The sequence below is a fragment of the Euleptes europaea genome, chromosome 4 (assembly GCF_029931775.1).
Source record: "Euleptes europaea isolate rEulEur1 chromosome 4, rEulEur1.hap1, whole genome shotgun sequence".
NCBI lineage: Eukaryota > Metazoa > Chordata > Lepidosauria > Squamata > Sphaerodactylidae > Euleptes > Euleptes europaea.
Genome location: NC_079315.1, coordinates 111,374,560 through 111,401,802, shown reverse-complemented (window position 1 = coordinate 111,401,802; position 27,243 = coordinate 111,374,560). Strand labels below are relative to the sequence as shown.

The 27,243-nt window shown below is 45.3% G+C and overlaps 1 protein-coding gene across 1 annotated transcript in view; it reads left to right on the top strand.

Annotated features, from left to right (window-relative positions):
- Positions 1 to 27,243, top strand: part of DCC (DCC netrin 1 receptor) — a 591,765-nt gene that overhangs the window by 198,522 nt on the left and 366,000 nt on the right. Inside the window, exons 6-7 of the mRNA XM_056849071.1 lie at positions 15,690 to 15,844; positions 19,501 to 19,621. Of these exons, the coding sequence (XP_056705049.1) occupies positions 15,690 to 15,844; positions 19,501 to 19,621 (276 nt within the window). The remainder of the gene's footprint in view (positions 1 to 15,689; positions 15,845 to 19,500; positions 19,622 to 27,243) is intronic.

Genomic DNA, 27,243 nt, shown 5'->3' with positions numbered 1-27,243 from the left:
TCCTCCTTCTCCTTCTCCTTCTCCTTCTTCTTCTCCTTCTTCTTCTTCTCCTCCTCCTCCTCCTCCTCCTCCCCCCCCCCTAGTCATGGATTCGATGGTGACCTAAAATGCTTTGTGGAAGTATTTGGGATCTTCCACAGGATGGAGGAATCAGGGAAACGGCATTCTGCAAGTGGCAGTCCTCGTGCTCGTGAAAACACTAGCCAGGATCAAACTCATTGACTCAAAGCAATGGTCCATCTGACACAGAATTGTCTGCTCTGACTGATGGCAGCAGTCGAGGTTTTCAGGGTCTACCGCGTAAAAACCTCCCGCCAGTGGCGAAGAGGGACCTGTCAACTCTATCCAACAATGAACACTAGGGTTGCCTGCTCCGGGTTGGGAAATACCTGGAGATTTTAGGGGCGGAGCCTGAGGAGGGCGGGGTTTGGAGAGAGTAGGGACTTCAATGCCATAGAGTCCAATGGCCAAAGCAGCCATTTTCTCCAGGGGAACTGCTCTCTATTGGCTTGAGATCCGTTGTAATAGCGGGAGATCTCCAGGCACCACGTGGAGGTTAATTAAAGATACAGCACACTGGCTCAAAGCCTAAGCAACTATTCCATATGTGTTTACTAATAATAGTAATTTTACCACCTGGAAGTTGGCAACCTTAATGAACACACACAAATACTACTGTATCTAACATTGAAGTTGTCCCTGCAGACATTTCCGAATCAGCTTTTTGCATAATTGTGCAGCTACCAAGTCGCTGAGTGGCTTACATTGGAACGGACCCGCCTGTGCAAAATAGGAATGCTTTTTTATCCAGTGACCTAAAAGCATGTGACATTCTTGGGACTAATCAAATTAGAGTTTGATGATTCTTTCCTATTTGATCGAAATGAAACCGCCTCATCCAACGGAGCGGGGCAGTAATGGAATGGGCCGTCGGCAGCTGCCAGGCCTGGCTCGATTCTCTTTCATCTCGTTGCACTTAACTTTTAGTGCTGAGAACAAAGGTTATTCAATCCCTACGACGGCAAATTGATGGAACGGTAAGGAGCTAGCTGGGTTCAACTGCAATTCTTCCTGATATTATTTTCCTGTTCTTTTCTTCCCCCTGAGTCTCCTAAGTGTACTTTTGGGTTCCTTAAAGCTGTGTCATACAGTTTTGAGACCTCCACTTGTGAACGTCAGTTGTTTTTTGTTATATCTGGAGCCTGGACTTTGTTGGCTGTTTGCCCATTTGGTGCTCCGGTCACTAGGGTTGTCAACCTCCAGATACTAGCTGGAGATTTCCAGCTATTACAACTGATCTCCAGGTGATATAATTCAATTCCCCTGGAGAAAATGGCCACTTTGGCCATTGGACTGGATGGCATTGAAGTCCTTCCCCTCCCCAAACCCCACCCTCCTCAGGCCCCGCCCCCAAAACCTCCTGCTGGTGGCTAAGAGGGACCTGGCAACTCTATCTCCAGCCGATAGAGATCAGTTCGCCTGGAGAAACAGCAAGTGGACTCTATGGGGTGTCGAACTCAATTGTTACGAGGGCCGGATATAACATAAATGTCATTTGGTTGGGCCGGGCTATGCCTTGCTGGCCCAGATTGAGAATGGTTGGGGTGGCTGCCTCAGCTGACTCGTGGGCCGCATAAGAGCTCTCAAGGGGCTGGATCCGGCCCGCGGGCCTTATGTTTGACACCCCTGCTCTATGGCATTGAAGACCCTCCCCTCCTGAGGCTCTGCCCCATAAACCTCCTGCCAGTGGTGAAGAGGGACCTGGCAGCCCTACTCAGAAGAGGAATAGCAACAACAACTCCTGGTGAAGTTATTCCAGGCTACATGCCATAATCAAACCTTCCAAGCAGGGGTCCTCAATGTAATGCCTATGGGCACCATGGCAGCTGCTGAGTGTTTCCAGAAGTGGGCAGGGCCAAGTAGTAGTTTTGCCCAGCAAGGCTTTTAGTTGACTATTAGGGGTATTCTTCACGGAGATTTGCTGCTGTTTCGATGCTGATTTGCGTCGGAGGCAAATTTTGGTTATTCACTCCAGATCCGTGTTTTCCCCCACGGAGCAAAATAAGCCGGGTTAAAAGAGAGGCAATCCAAACCACTTCTGAGCCGTACTTTCCAGTAGAAGAGCGTTTTGTTGCTCGGATGCCCGTGAAAAAATGTTTGCTTCGCTCCCCGGGACGTCTCCTTTCTCCTCCCCCAAGAAAGGTGATTGGCTGGGGGAGTTGCCACTCTAACAGCATCGCACCGGCAGGAGGGAGACCCAGAGCAGACTGGCAGCCTCTCTTCTGAAGGGTGATGGGGGTTTTGGCTTGGATTTGCCGCTCTCAGGATACCCCCCCCCCAACACACACACACATAGGATCGCACCAGCTGGAGGGAGACCCAGAGCAGACTGGCTGCCTCTCTTAAGAAGGGTGATGGGAGTTTTGGCTTGGATGTGCTGCTCTCAGGATGCCCCCCCCCAAAAAAAACACACACACACAGGATCATGGGAAGAGTGGGCTGGATTAGGCGGATTTGGAGCAGTGAGTCATCAGCGGCAGCAGACGTAAGCAGCGCAGAGAAGTGCGCTGTTTCTCCCGTGAAAAATTGAAAATGCCTCGGGATGGGGGGAGAATCTGCGCTGCCATGAAAAAGCTATTTAAATCGGTTTATTGTTTGCTCCGATTCGAAACCGAAGCAAAATCCACCGTGAAGAATACCCCTTAGAGATTTGATTGTCTGTGCAGATTTTTTTTTAAAAAAAAAACATTGCTTTGGCAGCACCTGCCCCCCAAGCCCAAGTATCCTCCTCCTCCTTCATCATATGCAGAAGATCCCAGACTCATTTCTTGGCATATTCCTGTATAGGCTCTCAGGCAGCAGGCATTGGAGAGGACCTGCCTTTGTCTGAGACCTTGGAGAACTGCTGCAAGTCAAAGCAGACAATACTGGCTGGATATTAGGATTTATTTATTTTTACAGTGAGAGTAGTTCAACAGTGGAAGCAGCTGCCTAGGGAGGTGGTGAGCTCCCCCTCCCTGGCAGTCTTCAAGCGGTGGCTGGACAAACACTTGCCAGGGGTGCTCTAGGCTGATCCTGCGTTGATCAGGGGGTTGGACTAGATGGCCTGTATAGTCCCTCCCAACTCTACAATTCTATCTCTGTTGAAGGAGCACATGATAAGATCTCTCAGTGTTCTCGGATTTGATTTCATCTCAATGTGCTGCATGCTATTCCCCGGTCATTTTCGCATTTTATTTTTTTCTTCCCGTGCGTGTTCTATATTGCTGTGCACCGCAGAAATGATAATCTCATCTTCTCTTCCTGTTGCTGTGGGCTGAGTATTAGTTGGATAGAATCATGAAACAGGAGGACAGGGGGAAAGGGGAGACACTCCAATTCGCAGGGGCTGCTGTCATTACAGATCTCGCCCCCACACGTTCTATTCCCGACACCCCACTGCAGAGCCGTACAGAGGATTGGCTGTAATTCCTATGCCGATTTTACTCAGCTGCGTGTTCGCTGTGAAAAGAGATTGGGATGCTGCCCGGCCGTGAAATGTACTTTCCCCAAAAGTGACAGAGGCAGGAAGGAAGGATGCAGTGCAGTTAGGAAAATATGTTACCCATGGGCAGAGGACGGTTGGAGTTCGCTGTGCTCTGTGACTAGGGTTGCCAACCTCCAGGTACTAGCTGGAGATCTCCTGCTATTACAACAGATCTCCAGCCGATAGAGATCAGTTCACCTGGAGAAAATGGCCGCATTGGCAATTGGACTCTATGGCATTGAAGTCCCCCCCTCCCCAGACCCCACCCTCCTCAGACTCCATCCCAAAAACCTCCCGTCGATGGCAAAAAGGGACCTGGCAACCCTGCAATCAAAACATGCAGCTTATTTTTTATTTTTATTTTTTTTAATTTAAACATTCCTATGCCGCTTTCCCACCCCGTTTAGGCTCCCCAAGGTGGCATTAAAATACAAATGTGTGTGTAAAGTGCCATCCAGTCGCAGCAGACGTATGTCGAACCAGTAGGGTTTTCAAGGCAAGAAGCTAACAGAGGTGGTTTGCCATTGCCTTCCTCTGCATAGCAGCCCTGGACTTCCTTGGTGGTCTCCCATCCAAGTACTAACCCTGCTTAGCTTCCAAGATCTGACGAGATCAGGCTAGCCTGGGCCATCCAGGTCAGGGCTTAAATACAAATATATACATGTAATTAAATAAATTATACATATAGTTAAAACAAAACATAGCAACACTATCAGGGAGGAGGCTAATAGCTAGTGAAAGAACACCAACCCAAACCTGTTGGTAGAAGATGAAAACAGAAGACGACAGAGAAACCTAGCAATATAGTGTAGGAAAACATCTTGCTTTAAGAAAGACATGAGATTTAACGATAGATCCTGAAAACTTTTGGATTCAACATTGGTGGTGCTCAAGGGAGATTGACAGGGGGGATCAAATTGGATCTCCATTCAGTCTATATATAAAGCTACTGGCAACTGTTTCCACAGACCCACTCATATGACCTCATTCATTCTTTCCAGATCTCCACGAAGTCCTCCTATTTGTCCAGAACATACAAGGAACTAGGGCTGCCCTAGTTCAGCTCATCTCCAGACTACAGAGATTAGTTCCTCTTGAGGAAATGGCTGCTTTGGAGGGTGGACTCTGTGGCATTGTACCCCACTGAGGTTCTTGTCCTTCCTAGACTCAATCCCCAAATCTCCAGGAGTTTCCCCACCTGGATCTGGCAACCCTTTCCCCCCATCCCCCACCAGAGGCAACCCTACAAGGAACCTACAAACCATGAATTGCTTGTCAGAGGCACACGGCCAGTCAAATTACAGGGGGAGGCAAGAGCGATTACCATAGCACTGTTTATCAAATAAGTTCAAATTGAAATTTGCAATTGATTTTTGAAAGACTTGAATATGCGGGCTGACAATCCTCCTTGCTAATGACATACTCTGAAGAGCCCCTGCTTTAGAAACATTGACAGAGGTTGGGCAAATGATGACAGCCGTCTATTTCAACCACAGCATTTAATGTATTTATTGCAATGGGCACAGAAGATGGCTCTCCATTAGGGGAGAGAGAGAGAGAAAAGCCGGCATGCTGTGCTTTAGAAATGCTGTCCTCCATAACTGTCATTTTTGCCGAGGAAGACATTTCTAGAGATGGGAAGGTTATCTGGGCATGTAACTAAGCTCTTTTGCTGGTAATCATTCTATTGGTTTCTGAGATACCTTTGTGGACTCATTACAGACAATTCTTGACATTTTCTACAGCAGTCTTTCAGCCCATTCCTGAGCCTTTGGGGGCTGGGGACAGTGTGGCCAAGGTGCCACTGTGGTGTCTCCCAAGCCATTCCCTGGGTGCTGAAAGGCTTTACAAAGCCTTCAAAGGTTTTTTATTTTTTAAATAGAGCATTTTGCCCCATTGAAAACAGTGAAACTGCGCCAGCAAAAAGCTGGCACAGCAATGCTGTTCTCACCATCGGCGTACCGGGGCGAAAGGGGGCAGGAAGCTGCCTACTGGCAGCTCCACGCCCCCGGCACACCCCGGGAATGCCTCCCAGGACGCCGGCATGGAGCTTTGCACCGGTGGGACGCCGGCAGAAGGCCCAGACAGCATCCCTGGGCAGCAGCAGCACCGGGAGAGTGGCGTCCGGGTCCCCCCACCGGTGTCCGTGCCACCCTGGATGGCGTAAATGGCATGGGGGCATAAACGCTGGCGCAGCCCCTTCCTGACTTCCAAAGGACTTTCATCCTTGAGGCTCAGGCTTGGGCTGTTAAATGCCTCCAGAAGAGAACACCATTTCTCAGAACCAGTGCTCGTGATGCCGAGCATACTAAACCACAAATATTGACAAAGGGTGTGCTCAGTCAACAAGAAAGGGATTTTGAAACCACCAAGTTCTGAGAATATATAATTGGCAGTTTTATATGGAATTGAGGGGAAAGGGATCCTTGCCCCCTTCAGAAATGATACTTTTGGTCATCTATCACTGAGACACTGAAAGGAAAACAACAACAACAAAGATTTTCCAAAAGATTTTTTCTGATATTGTCCATCATCACAAATGATAACCTAGTTTATTCAACATGTATAATTCAGCAGATAAATTGCTGTGGAATTATTTTCACCAGTGTGAAAATGATTTTAATTTCATCACAGTATAGACCGTATTGGGTTGCATTTTGTTTTCGAATTTTAACTCTTTAATCACTGTATTTAATCCCCCCCCCCAACGTTTATTCTCTCAAAAAACAAGAAAAAGGTCTCCCCCGCCACCGGATGGCTTCATTTAAAAAAAATTACATCTATAACAGAAGAAGAAAAAGAAAAAGGGTTGGTTTTGATATGCTGATTTTCTCTACCTTTTAAGAAGAATCAAGAAGGAGTTTTACAATCTCCTTCCCTTCCTATCCCTACAAAAGACACCTTGTGAGGTAGGTGTGGCTGAAAAGGTTCAGAGAGAACTGTGACTAGCCCAAGGTCACCCAGCTAGCTTCATGTGTAGGAGTGGGAACATGGTTCTCCAGATTAGAGTTCACTGCTCTTAACCACTACACCACACTGGTGTAATAGGCCCACCCCAACACATTCATTTGATCTGAAGTGGTGGGGAAACAGGTTGTCCAAAGGAATTCAATTGTTAGTGGATTCTTTAGCCACCAGGTTATGAATGACCAGTAACGATCTAGTTGGCCTCTCAGTGAAAGGGGCTGCTCAACCAGATGCTCTGTTGTCCTGATCTAGCATGGTTTATACTGCTGGACTTTCACCAAATACTGGGCATGGCTTGGACATGTGATGGCGTAGTGAGAGTATTTGCTTGTTGAGAGAGCAGACACATTTCCTCTCCTCCCCCAGACAGATAACATCGTATGTGATATATGAATGAATAGTTTTATTTGCATATAGCCTCAGGCCATTACAAAAATGTCAACAATGCCACAAATACATAATAAAAGGAAAATACTAGGTTAAAAAATTGCTAGATTGGTATTCAGTACACAGAACAAAACTATGCTAAATTGATGCATACAGAGCAATAATAGCTAAAACTTGTGGCGGTGTCCCAATCGGCCAATGAGACCTTGGATCCATTAAAATCAGCTTGAAGGTTCAGCTCTCTTAGCAACCATATTGGACCTTATTTTCTTTGTATCAGCTATGATAAGATTTTTCACTTGGGCATCTGATTATGCAGATACCCAGATATGTGCCATTCATTGACCTCAAAAAAGGGGGTGGGGAGATAGGGTGAATTAAGTATATGGGAGACCATTCATCTGTAGGTAGTGACAGTGTCAAATTTTATGATGTCTGCTTGGTGGAGGAAACGGGAACACACCATTTTCATGGCCAAACAAAGAATTTGCCAGCTCAGTAAATGTCTGAACTGGCCTTGATTTTTGCTCTCTGCACAACGTTGTTTACTGTTCAGGTAAACATTTAAGATACACCCTATTATCTTTGAATGACACTGCCTGAGCACTGGACGTGAACCATAATTTATGTTGGTATTTTTACAGTCTTAGCTTCAGCATTTTTACCAATATTGAACTATAATACTATCTGTTAGATTGCTCTGATTGATTCCCCTAGGCACTTAATATGAGATTGTCACCTGGTACATCAATATCCAAATGCACGCGCTTCCTCACTGGCATAAAAGAAAGAAAATAATAATCACTGACAGCAACAGAAACGAGACTGATTTAAAATTAATGGCAGACATAAAAACATGACATAAAAAATTAATGGCAGACATAGAACAAAAAAAGACATAAATGAACATGGCTGTCCTCTGTTGGCTCATCCCTCAGCCCAATGGGATTTGTCAGGAAGGTACATCCCTAAAAATGGAAGACAAACACAGATTGGCTGTGGAAAGTGCTGTAAAATCACAGCCAACTTATGCCGACTCTGTAGGGTTTTCAAGGCAAGAGACAAACAGAAGTGGTTTGTCATTGCCTGCTTAGGAACTCTGAACTTCTCTGGTGGTCTCCCATCCAATTACTAACCAGGGCTGACCCTCCTTATCTCCCAAGATCTGATGAGGTCAGGCTAGCCTGGGCCATCCAAGTCAGAGCAAACACATATTACCCGATAAATGATTTAAAAACTTACAATTCTATCTATGGGTTATTGCAGACCTTAATTTGAGCCAGGGTTTATCCCCTATATTTTTGAAGTAACGATTTTTGAAGTAAGCTCAGAAGTTGCTTCTGAGCTTGCACAGAGCGGGCTTTCACACCTCTAGAGAGCCAGCATGGTGTAGTGGTTAAGAGCAGTGGTTTGGAGCGGTGGACTCTAATCTGGAGAACTGGGTTTGATTCCCCACTCCTCCACATGAGCAGCGGACTCTAATCTGGGGAACTGGGTTGGTTTCCCCACTCCTCCACATGAAGCCAGCTGGGTGACCTTGAGCTAGTCACAGCTCTCTTAAGAGCTTTCTCAGCTTCACCTACCTCACAGGCTGCCTGTTGTTTGGAGGGGAAGGGAAGGTGATTGAAAGCCGGTTTGATTCTTCCTTAAGTGGTACAGATAGTCGGCATATAAAAACCAACTCCTCCTCCTCTTCTTCTTCTTCCTCTGAGCTTCTGTTTTTTTCAAATCTTTTAAAAAGGCTAAGACATAATGTTTAGCTGGTTTCCCCCCTAGTGGTAGAAAAACCATAAAGTACTAATTCAAGGCATTGTATCTTGCGATGCTTCCAAGAGCTGATATTGCTCCCCCTGATCTGAAAGAGGAGAAGTCCTGTCAGCTTCTCTGATCACTGTTGTTTTACTCTTCACAAAGGTGATGCTATCTGACCCGGGCTGCAATAGAGTTTTTTTTCCCTACATGAAGCAAAACACCAACTCTTACCCTCCGTCAATTTTTCTAAGTGGTCCACTTTGATATGCTTGAGAATGAACTTCAAGTGAATTGCTTTGAAATGCTGATGGAGGACGAAGAACTTCAAAGGATAGAAATGTAACCTTATATTAGCTAAAAATGCAGACACTGGAGTGAAGGAAGGGGAAGAAGAAAAAGGTTCAGTAGTGCCAATTCCCAGCTTTGAGTGCTCTGATATTTTTAGCCTTCTACAAGTGGAAGCAGCGGGAAATTATCCTTTCTCCTGTCCATCAAGCAGTTCCATTGGCTTAGAGTAGAGATGCGAGCCTCCGGGTGGCACCTAGGGATCCCCTGGAATTACAGCTCGTCTCCAGACTACAGAGAACGGTTCCCCTGGAGAAAATGGAAGCTTTGGAGGGTGGACTTTATGGCATTGTACCCCCCTGAGGTCCCTGTCCTTCCCATTCTCCATCCCCAAATCTCTATACTACAGTGGTCAGTTCCCAGAGGACAGGACTCGCAAGAATGGGTTTAAATTGAGGGTGGAAAGGTACAGGCTGGATATTAGGAAAATGTTTTTTATGGTGAGATTTGTTCGACAGTGGAATCAGCTACCTAGGGAGGTGGTGAGCTTCCCCCTCACTTGCAGTCTTTAAGCAGAAGCTGTCGGGGATGCTCTAGGATGATTTGCATTGAGCAGGGGGTTGGACTAGATGGCCTGTATGGCCCCTTCCAACGCTATGATTCTATGTTTTTTTGTGTAAAGGAGCATTCACAGCTAGAATCTACATGCAGCTGATTCTACGAACTTGTTCCCATCTCATTCTCCTACTTGTGTGAACTAGGCCTTAGAAAAGTTATCTCCTGTGTCAGAGAGGAGGGTGGGAATGAGTCTTCTGGGAAAGTATCTGCCGTCCACTGCTTTTGTATAGCCTTCCCCCTCCCCCAGAAATGAGCCATTTTTAATTACTACTAATTCAATCCATTTCATTGTTTTAATCGATTAAAAGGTTTCTAATTTATTTGTCTGACAGATCGATTAACAGAGTATCCTTAGTATCAGTTTTTTCTCTTGGAGATCTCCGTTTGTGGAACTTGGCATTTTTTTGGGTTTGATCTTGATGCTTTTAAGAAAAACTGGAGTGTGCCTTATTAAGTGAGGGAGGGGAGGGATATAAATCTAAAATAAAAATAAATGAATATTTGGCGTTGTTGAGTTTCACTATTCCTGGCTTAGACCCATGAATAGTAATCCTATTCAGTTTTGATTAACAAAATGTCAAGAATTAGGGTCTGAGTTCATCTCTTTATACAGACTGGTGAATGTTGTCTATTTTAATTTTAACGTTTCTCTTCTGTGCTTTTCAGTGTTGATTTTGTTAATTTGCCTGTGTCGTGAATGCTTACACCAGGGTCCCCTATAGGATTGCCAACCTCCAGGTGGTGGCTGGAGATCTACCGCTATTGCATCTGATCTCCAGGCGACAGAGATCAGTTCCCCTGGAGAAAACGGTCGCTTTGGCCATTGAACTCTATGGCATTAAAGTCCCTCCCCAAACCCTGCCCTCCTCAGGCTCCGCCCCAAAAACCTCCCGCTGGTGGCGAAGTGGGACCAGGCAACCCTGTTATACACAATTTCTGTGGTACTTATATGTACAGTGTAGGCCATTAATATGTGTGTTTCATGTAAAATATTTATTAATACACATATAATACTGGAAAATGTATAAGTTTTATGGGGGGAAATTCAGAGAATGGTGCAAAAGTAAAGAATCCACAACTTTGATTTGCACAACAGAGAAGTGAAATCAAAATGGGAATTTTTCTGGTGCAAATTGCAGGGGTGAGAAATTTCAAAACCACTCCTGACCTCTTCTTTAACTCTAGCATGCAAAGTGCCGTACAGTGATTTCTGTGCGCATAGCACATAGCGCCATTTTTTTAATAATACAATTGTAAAAACGACATAATCCAAATATTATGCATGGCTGCTTAAGAAATACAATTGCATTTTTTGTGTCAAAGAGTAAGCCGTGGATGGTACCCTGGAAATTAAAATCTAATCTGGTTTTCTAGCTGCTATGAATATTCAAAATAAATGAATACTGTTCCCTTGTTGAAAGCTGACGAACGGGGCTGATAATTTTGTCTCTCTCTTTCTTTTTTTGATGATGGGAAAACTCATTAGAAATGTGATGTTATTAGCAGTTTTTCCTTGAATTGCAAATTTCTATCACACTACAACTAGTATTGTGGTAATGATGAAATTAAATTAAATTAGCATATCATATACCATACAGCGAGAGTGTTAATGCATTATAGTAATACAAGGCAACAGATAATTGCCAGCTTAATAAGAATTTGTCCTCAGAAATGATTGGCTGGCTTCTGTCTTTTGCCTGTGAGCTTTGTGGGCGGTGGCGGGGGGGGGGGATGTGACTCATATTGATTAGTTTTGCAAAACAATCACAGGTTATGCTAAAGTAAATGAAAATGTTGCCTTGATTCTAGACAAATCAATATGGCCATCGTGGCTTGGCCTGTTGACATTTCAGAGGTTTGGTCAATTACAAAGCATGGCATAGAGAGGTAAAAAAGTTATGAAGTGGGGGTCCCAATCTTTTGTGACAAATGGGTTGGGGTGAGGGTTGTGCATATCGATAAACCTGAACTGAAAATAAACCCGAAATTAGCTGTTTCGGCTATATTCGGGTTTCGGTTGAAGAAGAAGAATTGGTTTTTGTATGCAGACTTTCTCTACCACTTAAGAAAGACTCAGATTGGCTTACAATCATCTTCCCTTCCCCTCCCTACAAAAGACAGCCTGTGAGGTAGGTGGGGCTGAGAGAATGTGACTAGCCCAAGGTCACCCAGCTGGCTTCGTGTGTAGGAGTGGGGAAACAAATCCAGTTCACCAGATTAGTGTCTGCCGCTCATGTGGAGGAGTGGGGAATCAAACCCAGTTCTCCAGATCAGAGTCCACTGCTCCAAACCACCTCTCTTAACCACTACACTACTACCAAAACCAAAACCTGGGAGTAAAGCCAAAGCCAGATAGCTGATCGTCAAATCAGCTGAATAGGTATTTGTTGTTTTCGGCTTTCACTTGCCCCAGGCTTTTCCTTATGGGAATTTTTCAATGAGCTCTGGGGGAGGAATTTTTGGAGGTAGAGTTCCCAAATTTTCAGGGTAGCTTCAAGGGACTCTCCTTGCATGAACCCTGAAGTTTGGTGAAGATTGGGTCAGAGGTCCGATTTTATGGGGTCCGGAAGGGGTTGCCCCCCTCTTCCTTAGAGAAGCATTGTAAACTTTACCATGCTTCTCTATGGAGGAGGGGATGATTCCTTCCGGATGCCATAAAATCAGACCCCCTGTACCAAACTCTTCTTCATTAAAATGGCATGCACAAGAAATGTTAGTGAATGTACTGATGACTTTGCTTTGATTCTAAAGTTGGACTGTCTTCTATAGATTTTCAGGACAAAATTGTGGTAATCTTTTCCGCAACGTTTGCTAGAAAAATGTAAATCCACTTTTGTGTATACATGGTATAAAAGTGCCATTAAAATGGCCCTGAATCAGTGTTGAAAGGGAATCTGATGCATACCTGGCATAAAAGAGTTGAACAAAAAGTGACAACAAGCAAAGGGAAATAGAAAGGACAAACAGATGTAGAAGTACTAAAAGAAACAGAAAATGGCATCGCTGTAGGTCTGGTAAATAGAAATGGAGGGGGGAAGGCCTGTGTGTATATTCCTAGCCTCAGTATGTTGGCTTTTATGTACCTAACCTTCTTTAGATGTAATACCTACATATTGGACTTGTAGAGTGCTGAAGGCAGGCAATCATACACCATAGGCAGAGTGGGGAGACTCGGTCCACCTTCCCTACTGTGCATCTGGAAGAGGTTAATGGTAGTGTTGCCTGAACTAGAGATGATTTAGAATTTCTCCTCCCTGCTGTTTCAGCTAATAAATCCTTGTTTCGATTTGAGTTTCTCTCTTGCCAAGAGATTTCCGAGTCTGTCTTTTGCAACCTTTTCTATTTTTTAAAATCATTTTTCTCATTTGCTTTACTCATATTGCTTTACATTTGCTTTACATTTTTCTCATATTGGTTATTTGCATAGCCTATAACATATAAACTAGGCTTGCTAACCTCCAGGTGTAGGGTTGCCAACCTCCAGGTGGTGGCTGGAGATCTCCTGCTATTAAAACTGATCTCCAGCTGATAGAAATCAGTTCACCTGGAGGAAATGGCCACTTTATCAATTGGACTCTATGGCATTGAAGTCCCTCCTTTCCCCAAACCCTGCCCTCCTCAGGCTCCACCCCAAAAAACCTCCCGCTGGTTTTTGGAGGCTATTTTCTCCAGGTGAACTCATCTCTATTGGCTGGAGATCAGTTGTAACAGCAGGAGATCTCCTGCCACTACCCGGAGGTTATTGCAAAAAGAACACCTCTGTACTGGTACCAATGGTTAGGAAATTAGTACAGGAAAATGCTGACACTGACATAGCATAACAAAGTTGTAATGATGTGCTGCACTTTTACTGTGCCCCGTTGTGGGAGCCACGGCTTCTACAGTTTGTATCCTGTTTGGGAACATGGTAATTTGTTATTTGATGCTGTGGGAAAATTGCTGAACAACCGCTTGCAGTAAAGAATGGACATCCTGATTTGAGATTACTGAACATTTGGAATATTGTAGCGGTTGCAGCCATTATCCCCGTGGGGAACTTTCTTGTGAAAAACTTAATAAGCTGAATTTAAACAAGTGTCTACATTGTTGATGATATAAGTGGGACTGAGGAAGACTCTGAAACGATCGTATCCCATCTTACTCTTCAGTTTCAAGAAGCCAACTTTGGATGTTATGATACCTTGATACCTTATATGGACATTAGAAACTATATTGTACATACTTAGTTTCACAGTCACTTTTTGTATATATTTTCACTTGTTGTGTGCAGCACATCATTACAACTTTGTTATGCTATGTCAGTGTCAGCATTTTCCTGTACTACCCGGAGGTTGGCAACCCTAAGTGAGACCAAGGTTCCCTGACTCTTCAGAATTAAATGCCAGGGGATCACTAAACCTAGAGTCCCTGATGGAGCTGAGCTCCACCAGCAGCATTGAGAGGGGTTTGCTCTGACAGTAGCTCACTACAGTTCAAGATGGCAATGATGCACCCTGGTCTTTGAATGAGGTCACATCTAGTGCAATCTTTTAATACCGTGGCCTTGGAGTCACTGTTCACATCCAGGGCTGGCAGCTGGATATGAACGGTGGGCAGGATTTCCACCACAGAACTGTCTAGGTGATTGCATTACTAGCATACATTCTTCAGCCACGTGGGATCATATCCAGGGAAAGTGCTCCCATGTGGGTACTTAAACTCCATATGCACATTGGCTTTATAGAACAGTCTGTGCTGAGAATTTGCTGTCCATATGAATTCTGATCATTGTTTGGCTCTCCTGGCCCTTTCTTACATGCCCAGGGTAATGCTAATTGCCACTTTGGGGTCAGGAAGGAATTTTCCTCCAGGCCAGATTGGTAGGGTTGCCAAGCTCTAGGTGGTGGCTGGATATCTCCCGCTATTACAACTGATCTCTAGCCGATAGAGATCAGTTCGCCTGGAGAAAATGGCCTCTTTGGCAGTTGGACTGTATGGCATTGAGGTCTCTCCCCTCCCCTCCCCATACCCTGCCCTCCTCAAACTCTATCCCCCCAAAATCTCCAGGTATTTCCCATCCTGGACCTGGCAACCCTACAGATTGGCCAGGGGTCCTAGAAGGTTTTTTTTTTGTTTTTTTTTTGCCATCTTCTGGGCCTGGAGTAGGGGTCACTGTGGGTGTGGGAGGAGGTAGCTGTGAATTTCCTGCATTGTGCAGGGGGTTGGACTAGATGACCCTGCGATACATTCCAGCTGTATGATTCTGTTATTTTATTACTACTTACACCAATATGCACTGATATCACATTTTGCACCCTTTAATGTAATTGCCTCAGTACAGTGCAAGTTTCGTTTCATTCCCATAAAGGTCAACAATTATCAGCCATACATGTTTTGTGTACTGGGCAGTTAAAACTAGAAATAATGTTGCTTTATTCTGGCTGTGAATAAATAACTATATGAATCTAATTTAATATATGTATTATAGTGGCACATAAGCTGCTTGGTTTGTCAGAATATTATGCAAATGTGGTCAGGTTCATATAGGGTTTGGGGTGAGGGACATGGGGGTGTGATGTCACCAGCAACACTACCTCATTTCCAAGCGTAACCCGGAAGTGGCATTGGGTAGCTCTAGGAATCACTGTAAATTCTCTGGTAAAACCCACTGTCACGTCCTGCTTGTACCTGGAAGTGACAAATCAGCACAGAGGAGAGTGGTGTGTGTGTGTTTTTCTCTCCTGCCCACCACTGTGAGCAGTGGTGGGCAACAGCAGTGATCAGTGATAATCAGCTATGTAGATTGTGCATGATGTTTGCAATAGCCTTTTAGATGAATTGCCATTGGGAGGAAACCACAGATCAAATTAAAGGTACTATGGAACACAGGACTGCTGTTGAAAATGGCAGGAACGTGTCAAGTTGCTGCTACCCCTTCCATTTAGTTAATTTGCATAATGTCTGCCCATCATTTCTTTGTATCCTTAGCTTTCTGCAGTCAGGGATGGTGCTGGAAAATAGATTAATTTGCCCCATAAGGTACATTTCCAGTGTTGCTTGTAGAATTTAATCTTGTCTTTAGAATCACATGTTTTATATGTATTCACCATTGTACAATTGCATTCGCGCTCACTGAGATCTTCTCTCCCTCCCCCTCTGTTTTTTCCCCTTGCAGTTCCACCATGGTTTATCAATCACCCTTCAAATCTCTATGCCTATGAGAGTATGGACATTGAGTTTGACTGTGCTGTCTCTGGTAAACCAGTCCCGACTGTGCAGTGGATCAAGAATGGAGAAGTTGTCATCCCTAGTGATTATTTTCAGATAGTGGTAATTATTTGATTTTTTAAAACGTTCCTCAAGAAAGATATCAACAAATATAACCTGTATAATGCAATTGTCATCACGTCTAGTTGTATGAACTACCTATTCAGTGACTCTAATCTAGGGTATACTGACAGCCTCTCTGTCTTGGTGTAGAAAAGAACAAGAACCCAGAAGAACCTTACAGATTAACAAAATTTCTGGCAGGGTGTGAGCTGATGAAATGAGTTGTGACTCACAAAAGCTCATACCCTGCCAGAAATTCTGTTTTTTTTTTAAGGTGCTACTGGACTCTTGGTCTTTTCTACTGCTAGAAACAGACTAACACGCCTACCCATCATGATCTATCTGTGTCTTGGGGTAGCTTTCCCACCGTTTCTGCATGAGGATCCGTTGATAAGGTACTGGAGTACACCAGGCTCCTTTACACACTTAAGATCAATATTCCCCATTGTAATGTCTGTGGGCACCCTGGCTGCTTTCTGTGCCTTATTTTCCTTTCATTTAAGCCGTTTTCTTCAGTTTGGAAGGTCATTTGCATGGACATCATGCTATGCACCCCAGATACAAAGGGAGCCCCCAGACTTTGAGGTGCCAGCCTGTCAATCGGCTTTTTCTGCCAGTCCTCGGCAACGCTGAACTTTTGAACCTTAAAACCGATGGACATCTCAGCTCACAAATGCCTAGAGGATGTGGGCAACCCCTTTGCAGGCCCATAAAATTGGACCCCCTATCGCAAAGTTCGCCAAACTTTGGTGACCATCTAAGGAGAGTCCCTTGCAGCCATGCTGCAAATTTGGGAACGCTATCTCTAAAAATGCCCCCACAGTAGCTTCAAAATATCCCATAGACTATAATGGACCCATTTTTTTGGCAAACCCGGAAATAAGCCGAATACCAAAATTTACTGATATGGGTATTTGGCCTATTCTGGGTTTGCTGGAAAAAATAGGGAACAACCCGAAATTTACTGAATCATTGTTGTTTTTTGCACAACCCTACCCGTGATTTGAAAATGCCCATGGGGGAAAAAACATTGGTTAATTTAAGAAATAGCTACCTGATGCTTAAGAACTACTGTGGCCACAAGATAATATTTTCCCCTATTAATGACTTTTCCCCTATTCATGACTTTGATGTGATTAATTTAGATCAGCTTGCTTATGTGGTGCCCCTTTCCTAACGATCTTATTTCTATTAAGTGAAATTGACAGGAATTCTCTAAATTAGACATGTTTTAGTTAATAAGAAAACTGGGGCTTTTCTCCCCTTCTTTTTGGAGAGGACGGTTTACTTGCTGGTATGAGCTTCCAAGTTCACACAACTTTATCTACCATTGCTGTTTATAATAAAGACAATCCGACAGTAATAACTCCCCATGCCAAGAAATGGAAAAAAAATTCATTAAGTAATTAGGGAAAGGGCAGATTATCCGTTCGAGATCGTCCGTTGAAGAAATGCTTTGATAAGGGAATCATTTCTAGCAGAACGCTTTTGTGCGTGCCAAGAGGTCTCCCTTAGAAGGCAAACTTCTACAGTGTTATTTAATTCTGCCTGCCAACAACACCTCCAGATGAAAACCTACTCAAACGCAGCAGCTCTGAAATGGCTTTTTCTTGTGTTTTTTGTTTGGCTCTCTAGGTCTTCTTACATATGGGAGGAGGTTGACCTTCTAACCCTCTTTCCTACTTGGAAGTACTAAAAAAAAAGAAACTCATGGAATTGACTGCCAATGCAAATGCATCTCATAGTTTGCTGCGGCCCCCTTTTCGTGTAGAACTGGAGTACTGCATAAAGCCGTCCCTCTCTGCAGCAGATTTTACTGTGCACCCAATCCTTCTTGCAGAGTGAATACGCACCGTCAGCATATTCTTTAAGGAATGTGCATTTTATTACAATCCTCCGGGGGCCGAGCCTGATGTGAGAGGATGCCTGCATACTCTACCTGGTGCGGATTCCCGTGAGCAGGGTTTTGTTGAAAAGTAGACGCTGGGGTAGAATTCTGGTTTGATGGTTTTCTCTGGTAATTCCCACAAGAGAGCTGCTTATAGGCCCCAAGAAACACATTAATTAAAGCATTCAAGTTTTCTGTGTGCCTAACGAACCCGATCATCGAGGGCGGGGGGGCTGCCTGCTGCATCTCTGCAAGACCCACAGTTCTGGCTTTCCAGTCACTTCTTCTGGGGCAGGTATTGTAGGTGTCTTCTGGCATCGGGATGAGTTTGGCTCCTTTTGTTGCTCTTGATGTAGATGGAACCTCCTCAGAGTAGCCACACCCAGAATAGCAGGGCTGGTTCCAGGTTTTAAAGGGCCCTAGGCAGAGTTTTCAGAGGCTGCCCTCCCTCATCTACCTAACACCAGTACCTCCACTTACACTTCCCTTCCTTCCCCTTTCCATGTAACCTGCGCTTGACTGTGTGCCCTTCCCTTGCCTGCTCAAGACTAGGGTTACTAGGTCCCTCTGCCACTGGTGGGAGGTTTTTGGGGTTGAGCCTGAGGAGGATGGGGTTTGGGGAGGGGAAGGACTTCAATGCCATAGAGTCCAATGGCCATAACAGCCATTTTCTCCAGGTGAACTGATCACTATTGGCTGGAGATCAGTTGTAATAGCAGGAGATCTCCACCTAGTCCCTGAAGGTTGGCAACCGTAGCTAAGGACCACAGCATGAGAGAGGGCCCACCACCTAGATGGAAATGTCGCCTTGATCTCTAAGGTTGCCAGCTCCAGGTTGGAAAATACCTGGAGATTTTGGGGGTGGACCCTAAGGAAGGGGGGTTTGGGGAGGAGAGGGACTTCAATTAGGGTTACCAGTTCCGGGATGGGAAATACGTGGAGATTTTTGGACAGGGAGCCTGAGGAGAGTGGGGTTTGGGGAGAGAAGGGACTTCAGTGCTATAGAGTCCAATTGCCAAAGTGGCCATTTTCTCCAGGTAATCTGATCTCTTTCGGCTAGAGATCAGTTGTAATAGCAGGAGATCTCCAGCTAGTACATGGAGGTTGGCAACCCTATACAGTGCCCTGATGTCATTAGGAAGGGAATTCCACCAGGCCAGGGCCAGGGCTGAAAAAGCCATATCCCTTGTCGAGGACAGCCGCACACCTAGGGTTGCCAACTTCCAGGTACTAGCTGGAGATCTCCTGCTATTACAACTGATCTGCAGCCGAAAGAGATCAGTTCCCCTGGAGAAAATGGCCGCTTTGACAATGGGACTCTATGACATTAAAGTCCCTCCCCTCCCCAAACCCCACCCTCCTCAGGCTCTGCCCCAAAAACCTTTATCGGTGGCAAAGAGGGACCTGGAAACCCTACGCACACCCCTAGGGCCGGGGACTACCAACAAGTTGGTATTAGTAGAACACAATGTTCTTGGGGGAGTATACATTGTTGGCAGAGGAGGCAGGCAGGGGATGGTGGCAGCAGGCCCTGTAAGAAGGTCTGGTCCTGGCAGATGCCACTCCTCAACGTATGCTGGCGTCGGCCCTGCAGAACAGTGACTCTCTAAGCAACCAGGGAACAGGTGATCTTACACAGTCTAACACCAATGTTAGGGGGATGCAAGGATACAGTTCGAGGGGTGGGGGGGAACCAACAACTCTGACTTGGCTATGTGCTCCTCTAGGTAACTCCTTCTGCTTCTGACTCTCATTTCTCCCTGTCTAGGGCGGCAGCAACCTGCGGATCCTCGGCTTGGTAAAGTCAGATGAAGGTTTCTACCAGTGCGTAGCCGAAAACGATGCCGGGAACGCACAAACCAGCGCGCAGCTAATCATCCCTGAGCCCGGTAAGGTGCAAAGGACTTGCAGGAGTTCTTGTTTTAATTAATATGATTAGCGAAGCCTTGAACCATGTGACCCACGCCAGCCCTTGACCTTTCCCTTCCACTCCGGTGTTGGTTTATAGCCCGGCTGGCAGGTAATCGCTCATCATCGCCTGTCATCTGTTTCCACTGGGGGAGAAACATGCTCAGCTGTGTCCTTGAAAGCTGCTAAGGAGGGTTCATTAGGGATGCAGCGTGCGTTGCGAGAGCCGTCGCCCCTTCTAACCTGGCAGAACGGAGTCAGGTTCCAGCACCGCCTCTGTGTCAAATCCTGCGTTGCATGTTGTGGGTTGTGCTGTTTTCGCTGATGTCTGAGTTGAACTGGTGTGTTACTTCAAGGTAGTCCAACTCAGGTCCTGTCTTCGGGAGCTGTGCACTTAGGGTTGCCAACCTCCAGGTACTAGCTGGAGATCTCCTGCTATTACAACTGATCTCCAGCTGATAGAGATCAGTTCGCCTGGAGAAAATCGCCGCTTTGGCAAGTGGACTCTGTGGCATTGAAGTCCCTCCCCAAACCCCGCCCTCCTTAGGCTTCACACTAAAAACCTCCCACCAGTGGCAAAGAGGGATCTGGCAACCCTAGGTGCACTATGATTGGCTAGCGAGGTGGAAGAAAGGACGAAGGATGGGCACGATATGTTGTTCCCACTGGCTACACTACTGGTAAATTCATTATCGCCTTCTGGCAATGTCCCACCTCCCCTTGCTATTAAAGGATTTTGCATTACTGTGGGAAATGGAATGTGAAGAATTAGCTCATAAGGAATTACAAATAAAGCTATTGTGTGCTTTGAAGTTGATCAATATATATATATTTTTAAGGAGGGAGTAAAGAAAAGGAAATCATTTTATTTTAGCTTTTTCTTCTCGGTCTTTGGAGCACTTTGAAGGGAGTAAGCTTCATTTTATGAAGAAGGAGGAGGAGGAGAAGGAGAAGAGTTGGTTTTTATATGCTGACTTTCTCTACCACTTAAGGAAGACTCAAACCAGCTTACAATCACCTTCCCTTCCCCTCCCCACAACAGACAACCTGTGAGGTAGGTGGGGCTGAGAGAGCTCTAAGAGAGCTGTGACTAGCCCAAGGTCACCCAGCTGGCTTCATGTGGAGGAGTGGGGAATCGAACCCAGTTCACCAGATTAGCGTCTGCCGCTGTCAAGTCACAGCTGACTTATGGTGACCCCATAGGGTTTTTAAGGCAAGAGACCTTTCTGTGTGGGCCGAGAGAGTTTTGAGAGAACTGTGACTGGCCCAGTGTGGTGTATTGGTTAAGAGCAGTAGACTCTAGCCTGGTGAACTGGGTTGCTTTCCCCACTCCTCCACATGAAGCCAGCTGGGTGACCTTGGGCTAGTCTCAGCTCTCTCTGAACTCTCTCAGCCCCACCTTTCTCACAAGGTGTCTGTTTTGTGGGGAGGGGAAGGGAAGGCAATTGTAAGCCAGTTTGATTCTCTTTAAAAGGTAGAGGAAATCGGCATATAAAAACCAACTCCTCTTCTTCTTATCATATATTAGATGACAGATTTTGTATACAGCATGGTTCTTTTTTAAAGAATGAAATTACAATAGGCTCCAGTGAACTCTTTTAGCATGTGTTGCTTATATTTCTTGTCTTTCTGATTCCTGTTCAGTGGTGGTTTTATTATCAATGTGTAATCAAACATATATGTATTTTACCTCCCTATCTCTTCGATCTATATGCAGAACATATAATTAGGAAAACTGAATTAGATTTAGATGAAGATGGAGTGAAAATTGGAGGGAGGAACATTAATAATTTGAGATATGCTGATGACACTACATTATTGGCAGAAAATAGTGAAGATTTGAAACGATTACTGCTAAAAGTTAAAAGAGAATGCCAAAGCAGGACTACAGCTGAATATCAAGAAAACAAAAGTAATGACTACAGGAGAATTACACAACTTTAAGGTTGACAATGAGGAAATTGAAATTGTTCAAGACTTTCTATTCCTTGGCTCCACCATCAACCAAAAGGGAGACTGCAGCCAAGAAATCAGAAGGAGATTGAGACTGGGAAGGGCAGCCATGAAGGAGCTAGAAAAGATTTTGAAGTGTAAGGATGTGTCACTGGCCACCAAGTCTAGATTAATTCATGCTATCATATTCCCTATGTATGGGTGTGAAAGCTGGACAGTGAAGAAAGCTGATAGGAAGAAAATAGATTCCTTTGAAATGTGGTGTTGGAGGAGAGTGTTACGTATTCCGTGGACTGCCAAAAAAACAAATCAGTGGGTTATAGATCAAATCAAGCCTGAACTGACCCTAGAAGCTAAAGTGACTAAACTGAGGCTGTCGTATTTTGGTCACATCATGAGACAACAAGAGTCACTGGAAAAGACAGTCATGCTAGGAAATGTTGAGGGCAGCAGGAAAAGAGGAAGACACAACAAGAGAGGGATGGACTCAATAAAGAAAGCCACAGCCTTCAATTTGCAAGATCTGAGCAAGGCTGTCAAAGATAGGACATTTTGGAGGACTTTCATTCATAGGGTCGCCATGAGTCGGAAGCGACTTGATGGCACTTAACACACACAATCAAACATTGAGGTGCATACATTTTTTTGCATGCCATGGTGATCGAGATGCACTGATGAATCTCTCTCTGAGTTTTTGGATTTTCACAGAATTCCTTTGAGGTCTTGAATGATCCCAATGCATTTGTCCACTGGTAATACTATTTCTTTCTTAACATTGATAGATGATGGTTGATTTATGCTTGTTTGTCTAATAGACAAAGGGATGGCCCTCATGTGGATCAAAAAAATCTTGTAAAGTAGGACCCAACAAAGCCACTATTTAGCGTTCTGCAAATGCTGCTTTGTAATTGGCTGTAGTGCTTTCAGAGAAAAATGTCATCCCCCCCTCCCCAACTCCCATGTGGCACGCTTTGGTTTATGCATGGAGATTTCACCTGGGCTGATCTCAGAGGAGATTGAAGAATTGGGTTATTACAGGAATGGGAAGACCAGGGATTTGCCAGGGCTGAGCACAAGGTCATCTCTAATGGATGGAAAACTCATGTTTTCTTCTTCTACTCCCCACCCTTGCCACACTGGTGGAGATAGAGAAGAAAAGGGGGAGAGGAATATGGAATTTCTCCTCCCCTGCAAATCCTCGCAGGTCCCACATGTTCTGTGTGCCACCTGTGGCCAAAGGGATCGTTTCCCACTTAAAAAGTGGGATTGCTCTCTGTCTCATCTCTCTGTGAGCAGGCGTACAGTTTGAAGCCAAAGAAAAAAAGAACCGATTCTCCTAGTCACCTCAGGCGCCTTCAGACGCCAGCTGAGAAGAAAGGGGGTGGAGGCCATCTTTTGCTTGTAATGTGAACATAAGAACATAAGAAAGGCCCTGCTGGATCAGACCAAGGCCCATCAAGTCCAGCAGTCTGTTCACACAATGGCCAACTTGGTGCCTCTAGGAAGCCACAAACAAGACGACTGCAGCAGCACCATCCTGCCTGTGTTCCACCGCACCCAAAATAATAGGCATGCTCCTCTGATATTAGAGAGAATAGGTATGCAGCATGACTAGTATCCATTCTAATGTCTTTTAATTCATCACTGGAAACAGCCCTACGGAACCTGTATAATTCATTAGTCTCCACCTAGATGTTTGAGCGCCGAAAGTAAATTCCGTTCTTTGGCTCTGGGTTTTTATCATGTTTGGCGTTCAACTCGGAGGTAAGGGAGCGCAAATGAAGACAGGAATTCCAAAGCGCTACAGGGACCCCATTGTAAACTGTCCCCTTTCTCTCCCCTCCCTCGCTCCATCCCGCTTATAAATGATGGATGACTTTTCCCTGGCTATTTAATCAGATCTTCAAACAATGCCGTTCTGATTCCTCAGAGGTGCTGAGAATGGCGGCCTGCACAGATGGCAGGAGAGCCAGATATAAATACGAATTAAGCTTTGGGGTTGACCACAGTGGGGGGAAAACCATCGCCCTTCTCTGTGTGGGATTTCATCAATAAAGGGACGCCGAATATTTCTCACACAGTGTGAGCGTGGCTCTCCCACATTTGAGCCTGTCCGTAGGTCACAGATGGGGAGTTACCCATAGCAACTGTGACAGTCAGCTTCTGGGGGAGATGCAGACAATGAGCTATTGAAGCCCCTGCTTGCTGTGGGGTGGATGTTTATGGGAGCCTAATGAACTTCCAGTGTAGTCTTCCGAGTGGTGGCCAGCCTGCCCTTTTGCAGGGATTGTGGTTGATGAAAGGGCAGGAGGAGCAAATGGAGAGAGCCTCTCGAAAGAGGGGAATATCAGGTAGATGGAAAGGGGTGGCGGAGGAAGCAGCGATGACCTTGCCTCATGCGGAGGAAACAGCCAAAGAACCACTTGCTGTCGTATTAGAAAAGAACAGTAGAAAAGAGCAAGAGTCCCAAAGCACCTTGAAGACTAACAAAATTTCAGGCAGGGTGGGAGCATCTTCTGTGTGAAGTCCCTCCCCTCCCCAACCATGCCCTCCTCAGGCTCCACCCCAAAAACCTCCTGCTGGTGGCATAGAACGACCTGGCAACCCTATGTTGCCCTGACCACCTGCTGCTTCCAATCCCAACCCAGCAGAAGGACCCTTGCATTGCGCCAAGTATGGGGAAGGGATCAGAAGGCTATACATCTAATTGCAGTTCTGCTGGACCACAGTCTATAGATCTTTTGGAGGCCAGTGCTACCATGCATAGTTATCAGGTTTTCCCTAAGAAGTAGTGTGTTGCTGAATGGTGACAGCAGATTGACTAAGAAGAGGGTGTGATGGGAGGGTGATGAGGCCTAGTTAGTTTTGCCAGCTCCAGGTTAGGAAAAACCTGGAGATTTGGGGGGTGAAGCCTGGGGAGGGTGGGGTTTGGAGAGGGGAGGGACTTCAATGCCATAGAGTTAGGGTTGCCAGGTCCCTCTTCACCACCGGCAGGAGGTTTTTGGAGTGGAGCCTGAAGAGGGCGGGGTTTGGGGAGGGACTTCAATTCTGTAGAGTCCAGTTGCCAAAGCGGCCATTTTCTCCAGGGGAACTGATCTCTGTTGCCTGGAGATCAGTTAGTGGTAGATCTCCAGCTACCACCTTGAGCCTGGCAACCCTAGGCATAGGGAAACTGCCAATTCGGAGAAATCCACCCTTTTTCAACCAAAGGAGGGTGAAACTAAGCGGCAGGAACAGATAGGTCTGACAGAGTCAGTATGAACGAACATGGCTCAAGTCTTCCGTCAGCCTTTTATACTGCTTGTGTTGGTTGACAGCAGCAAACGCACACACGTAGCTCCAAACCTGACATTATAAAAGACAAGAAAATGTGTGTCCCAAGAAACTAGCAACCGGTCATTTGATTGATCTCTGTATGTTCTATCTTTGCTTTTCAGAGAGAGTTTCAGGGAAGCGTGCTTTTGTCGTTTAGCTTAAACGATTTCAGTGTGCAGGGAGAGGGGAGAAATCCAGCCAAAGCAATGCTAGAATAAGCCTTTGTTTCATCATCTGATGCATAAGCGCGGTGATTTGTGTTGCCAATTGCCAGGTAGTAGCAGGAGATCTTCTAATTCAACTGATCTCCAGCCGATAGAGATCAATTCACCTGGAGAAAAATGGCCACTTTGGCAATTAAACTCTATGGCATTGAAGTCCCACCCCTCCCCAAACCCCGCCCTCCTCGGCCTCCGCCCCAAAAATCTCCAGCCAGTGGCGAAGAGGGACCTGGCAATCCTAGCAGGGATAATTGTCAACAATATTTCGTTAACAACTTTTCCTTGCTCGCTAAGATTCTGGACATGTGAGAAAATTATTAATCGTTAATAGCTCTGGGCGTTGTTTTCAACTCCAGACTTACAAATGGCAAGAAAAGCATGTCTTGCCAAAAGGGATAGTGCTACGCAGCTCCAAAGCTGCACGGGGCTGCATCTAGGGTTGTCAGCCTCCAGGTACTAGCTGGAGATCTCCCGCTATTACAGTTGCTAGAGATCATGGAGAAAATGGCTGCTTTGGTAATTGGACACTATGGAATTGAAGTCCCTCCCCTCCTCAAACTCCACCCTCCTCAGGCTCCGCCCCAAAAACCTCCCACCGGTGGCAAAGAGGGTCCTAGCAACCCTAGTTGCATCACACAGCCAATATGTCAGCCTTATCGCAAGTGTGGGCAAAATCTGCCTTCATTTCACGATGGCTTGCATGGGAGAGGCTCCCAGTTAGGGTTGCCAACCTCCAGGTGGATATCTAAACCAATATAATCATGCTGCAATATGTTGTTGACTATCAAAAGCTAACAGCAACTATGGCTCTAATCAAAGGTAAATGTTTCTAAAAGAACAAGGATACAATGAATCTCCGCTTGTGACTAATGGAACAGCATTTTTGTCAATTTGGATTGCGACTAAAGAAATCTCTTTTGAAATAGGAACTATCGGACTCCTATCTCACAACACAATCCAAATTGTTATTTGGGCTTGTCATGGATTTATACAGTAATAAGCCATTCAGTGTTTAGGACTGACAAAGAAAAGAATCTCCTTGGCTCTTTAAGAACAATAAGCAAAGTCGAAATGGAACTGTGGATATGAAGAGCTAAGCTAGAATTGATATTTGTAGGTTTGGGGTTTATGGTTAGACAAGTTATTAGCACCATTTGGGAATGTATTTTGGATGCTGGAATTTTGTGAAATGTTAAAAGATGTAGATTTATAGCAGATTAAAGTATTGTTCTTTTAGAAACATTTACCTTTGATTAGAGCCATAGTTGCTGTTAGCTTTTGATAGTCAACCTCCAGGTGGTGGCTGGGGATCTCCCGCTATTACAACTGATCTCCAGCCTATAGAGATCAGTTCACTGGAAGAAAATGGCCACTTTGGCAATTGGAGTCTATGGCATTGAAGTCCCTCCCCTCCCCAAACCCCGTCCTCCTCAGGCTCCACTCCCGAAATCTCCAGGTATTTCCCACCCGGGAGTTGGCAACTCTGTTCCCAGTGGGTTAAGCCCAACCCGCTGGCGAGATGGGGAGGAATAAAGAGAGTTCAGGCTAGCAGATGCTAAATATTGATGGTAATAAAACAGCTCTTTGGAATGTGCATTTCCGGGTGGGGGCTTCTGGAACTGGTGACCTTTTTTCTAATGCTTTAAGTGGCCAAGTGATGGAGCTTCTATGGAAATGGGAGGCCTGTCAGGAGACGGATTGGAGGGCCACCTTGAGCAAGCTAGATTTATTCTGTGGTTTGCTAAAAGCCTGGTGGCGATTACATCCATCATGTCAGGGACCACTTCAGACAGCCCGGATCCATTGGGCTCCCGTCATAGGGGGCTGTGCGTCACCATTTTACTGGTAAATGAGCATTATTTGGATCCAGTGTGTCCCATGATAGTGAATAGCTCCAGGCGGGACCTACAATGCCAACACCTTGCCATTAGAGTTGCATTAACATGAAAGACATTTCAGGAAAATAGCCTGATCCACATTATGAGAAGATGGTGACTAAACAGGGAGAGTGAAAGCAGTTGAACTCAGCTCTTGTTATGCTAAAAGACATTGGAGAGATATAATAGCAAGGTGGAGTCAATCTTACCATGGCACAGTACTTTCCCCCTATATAT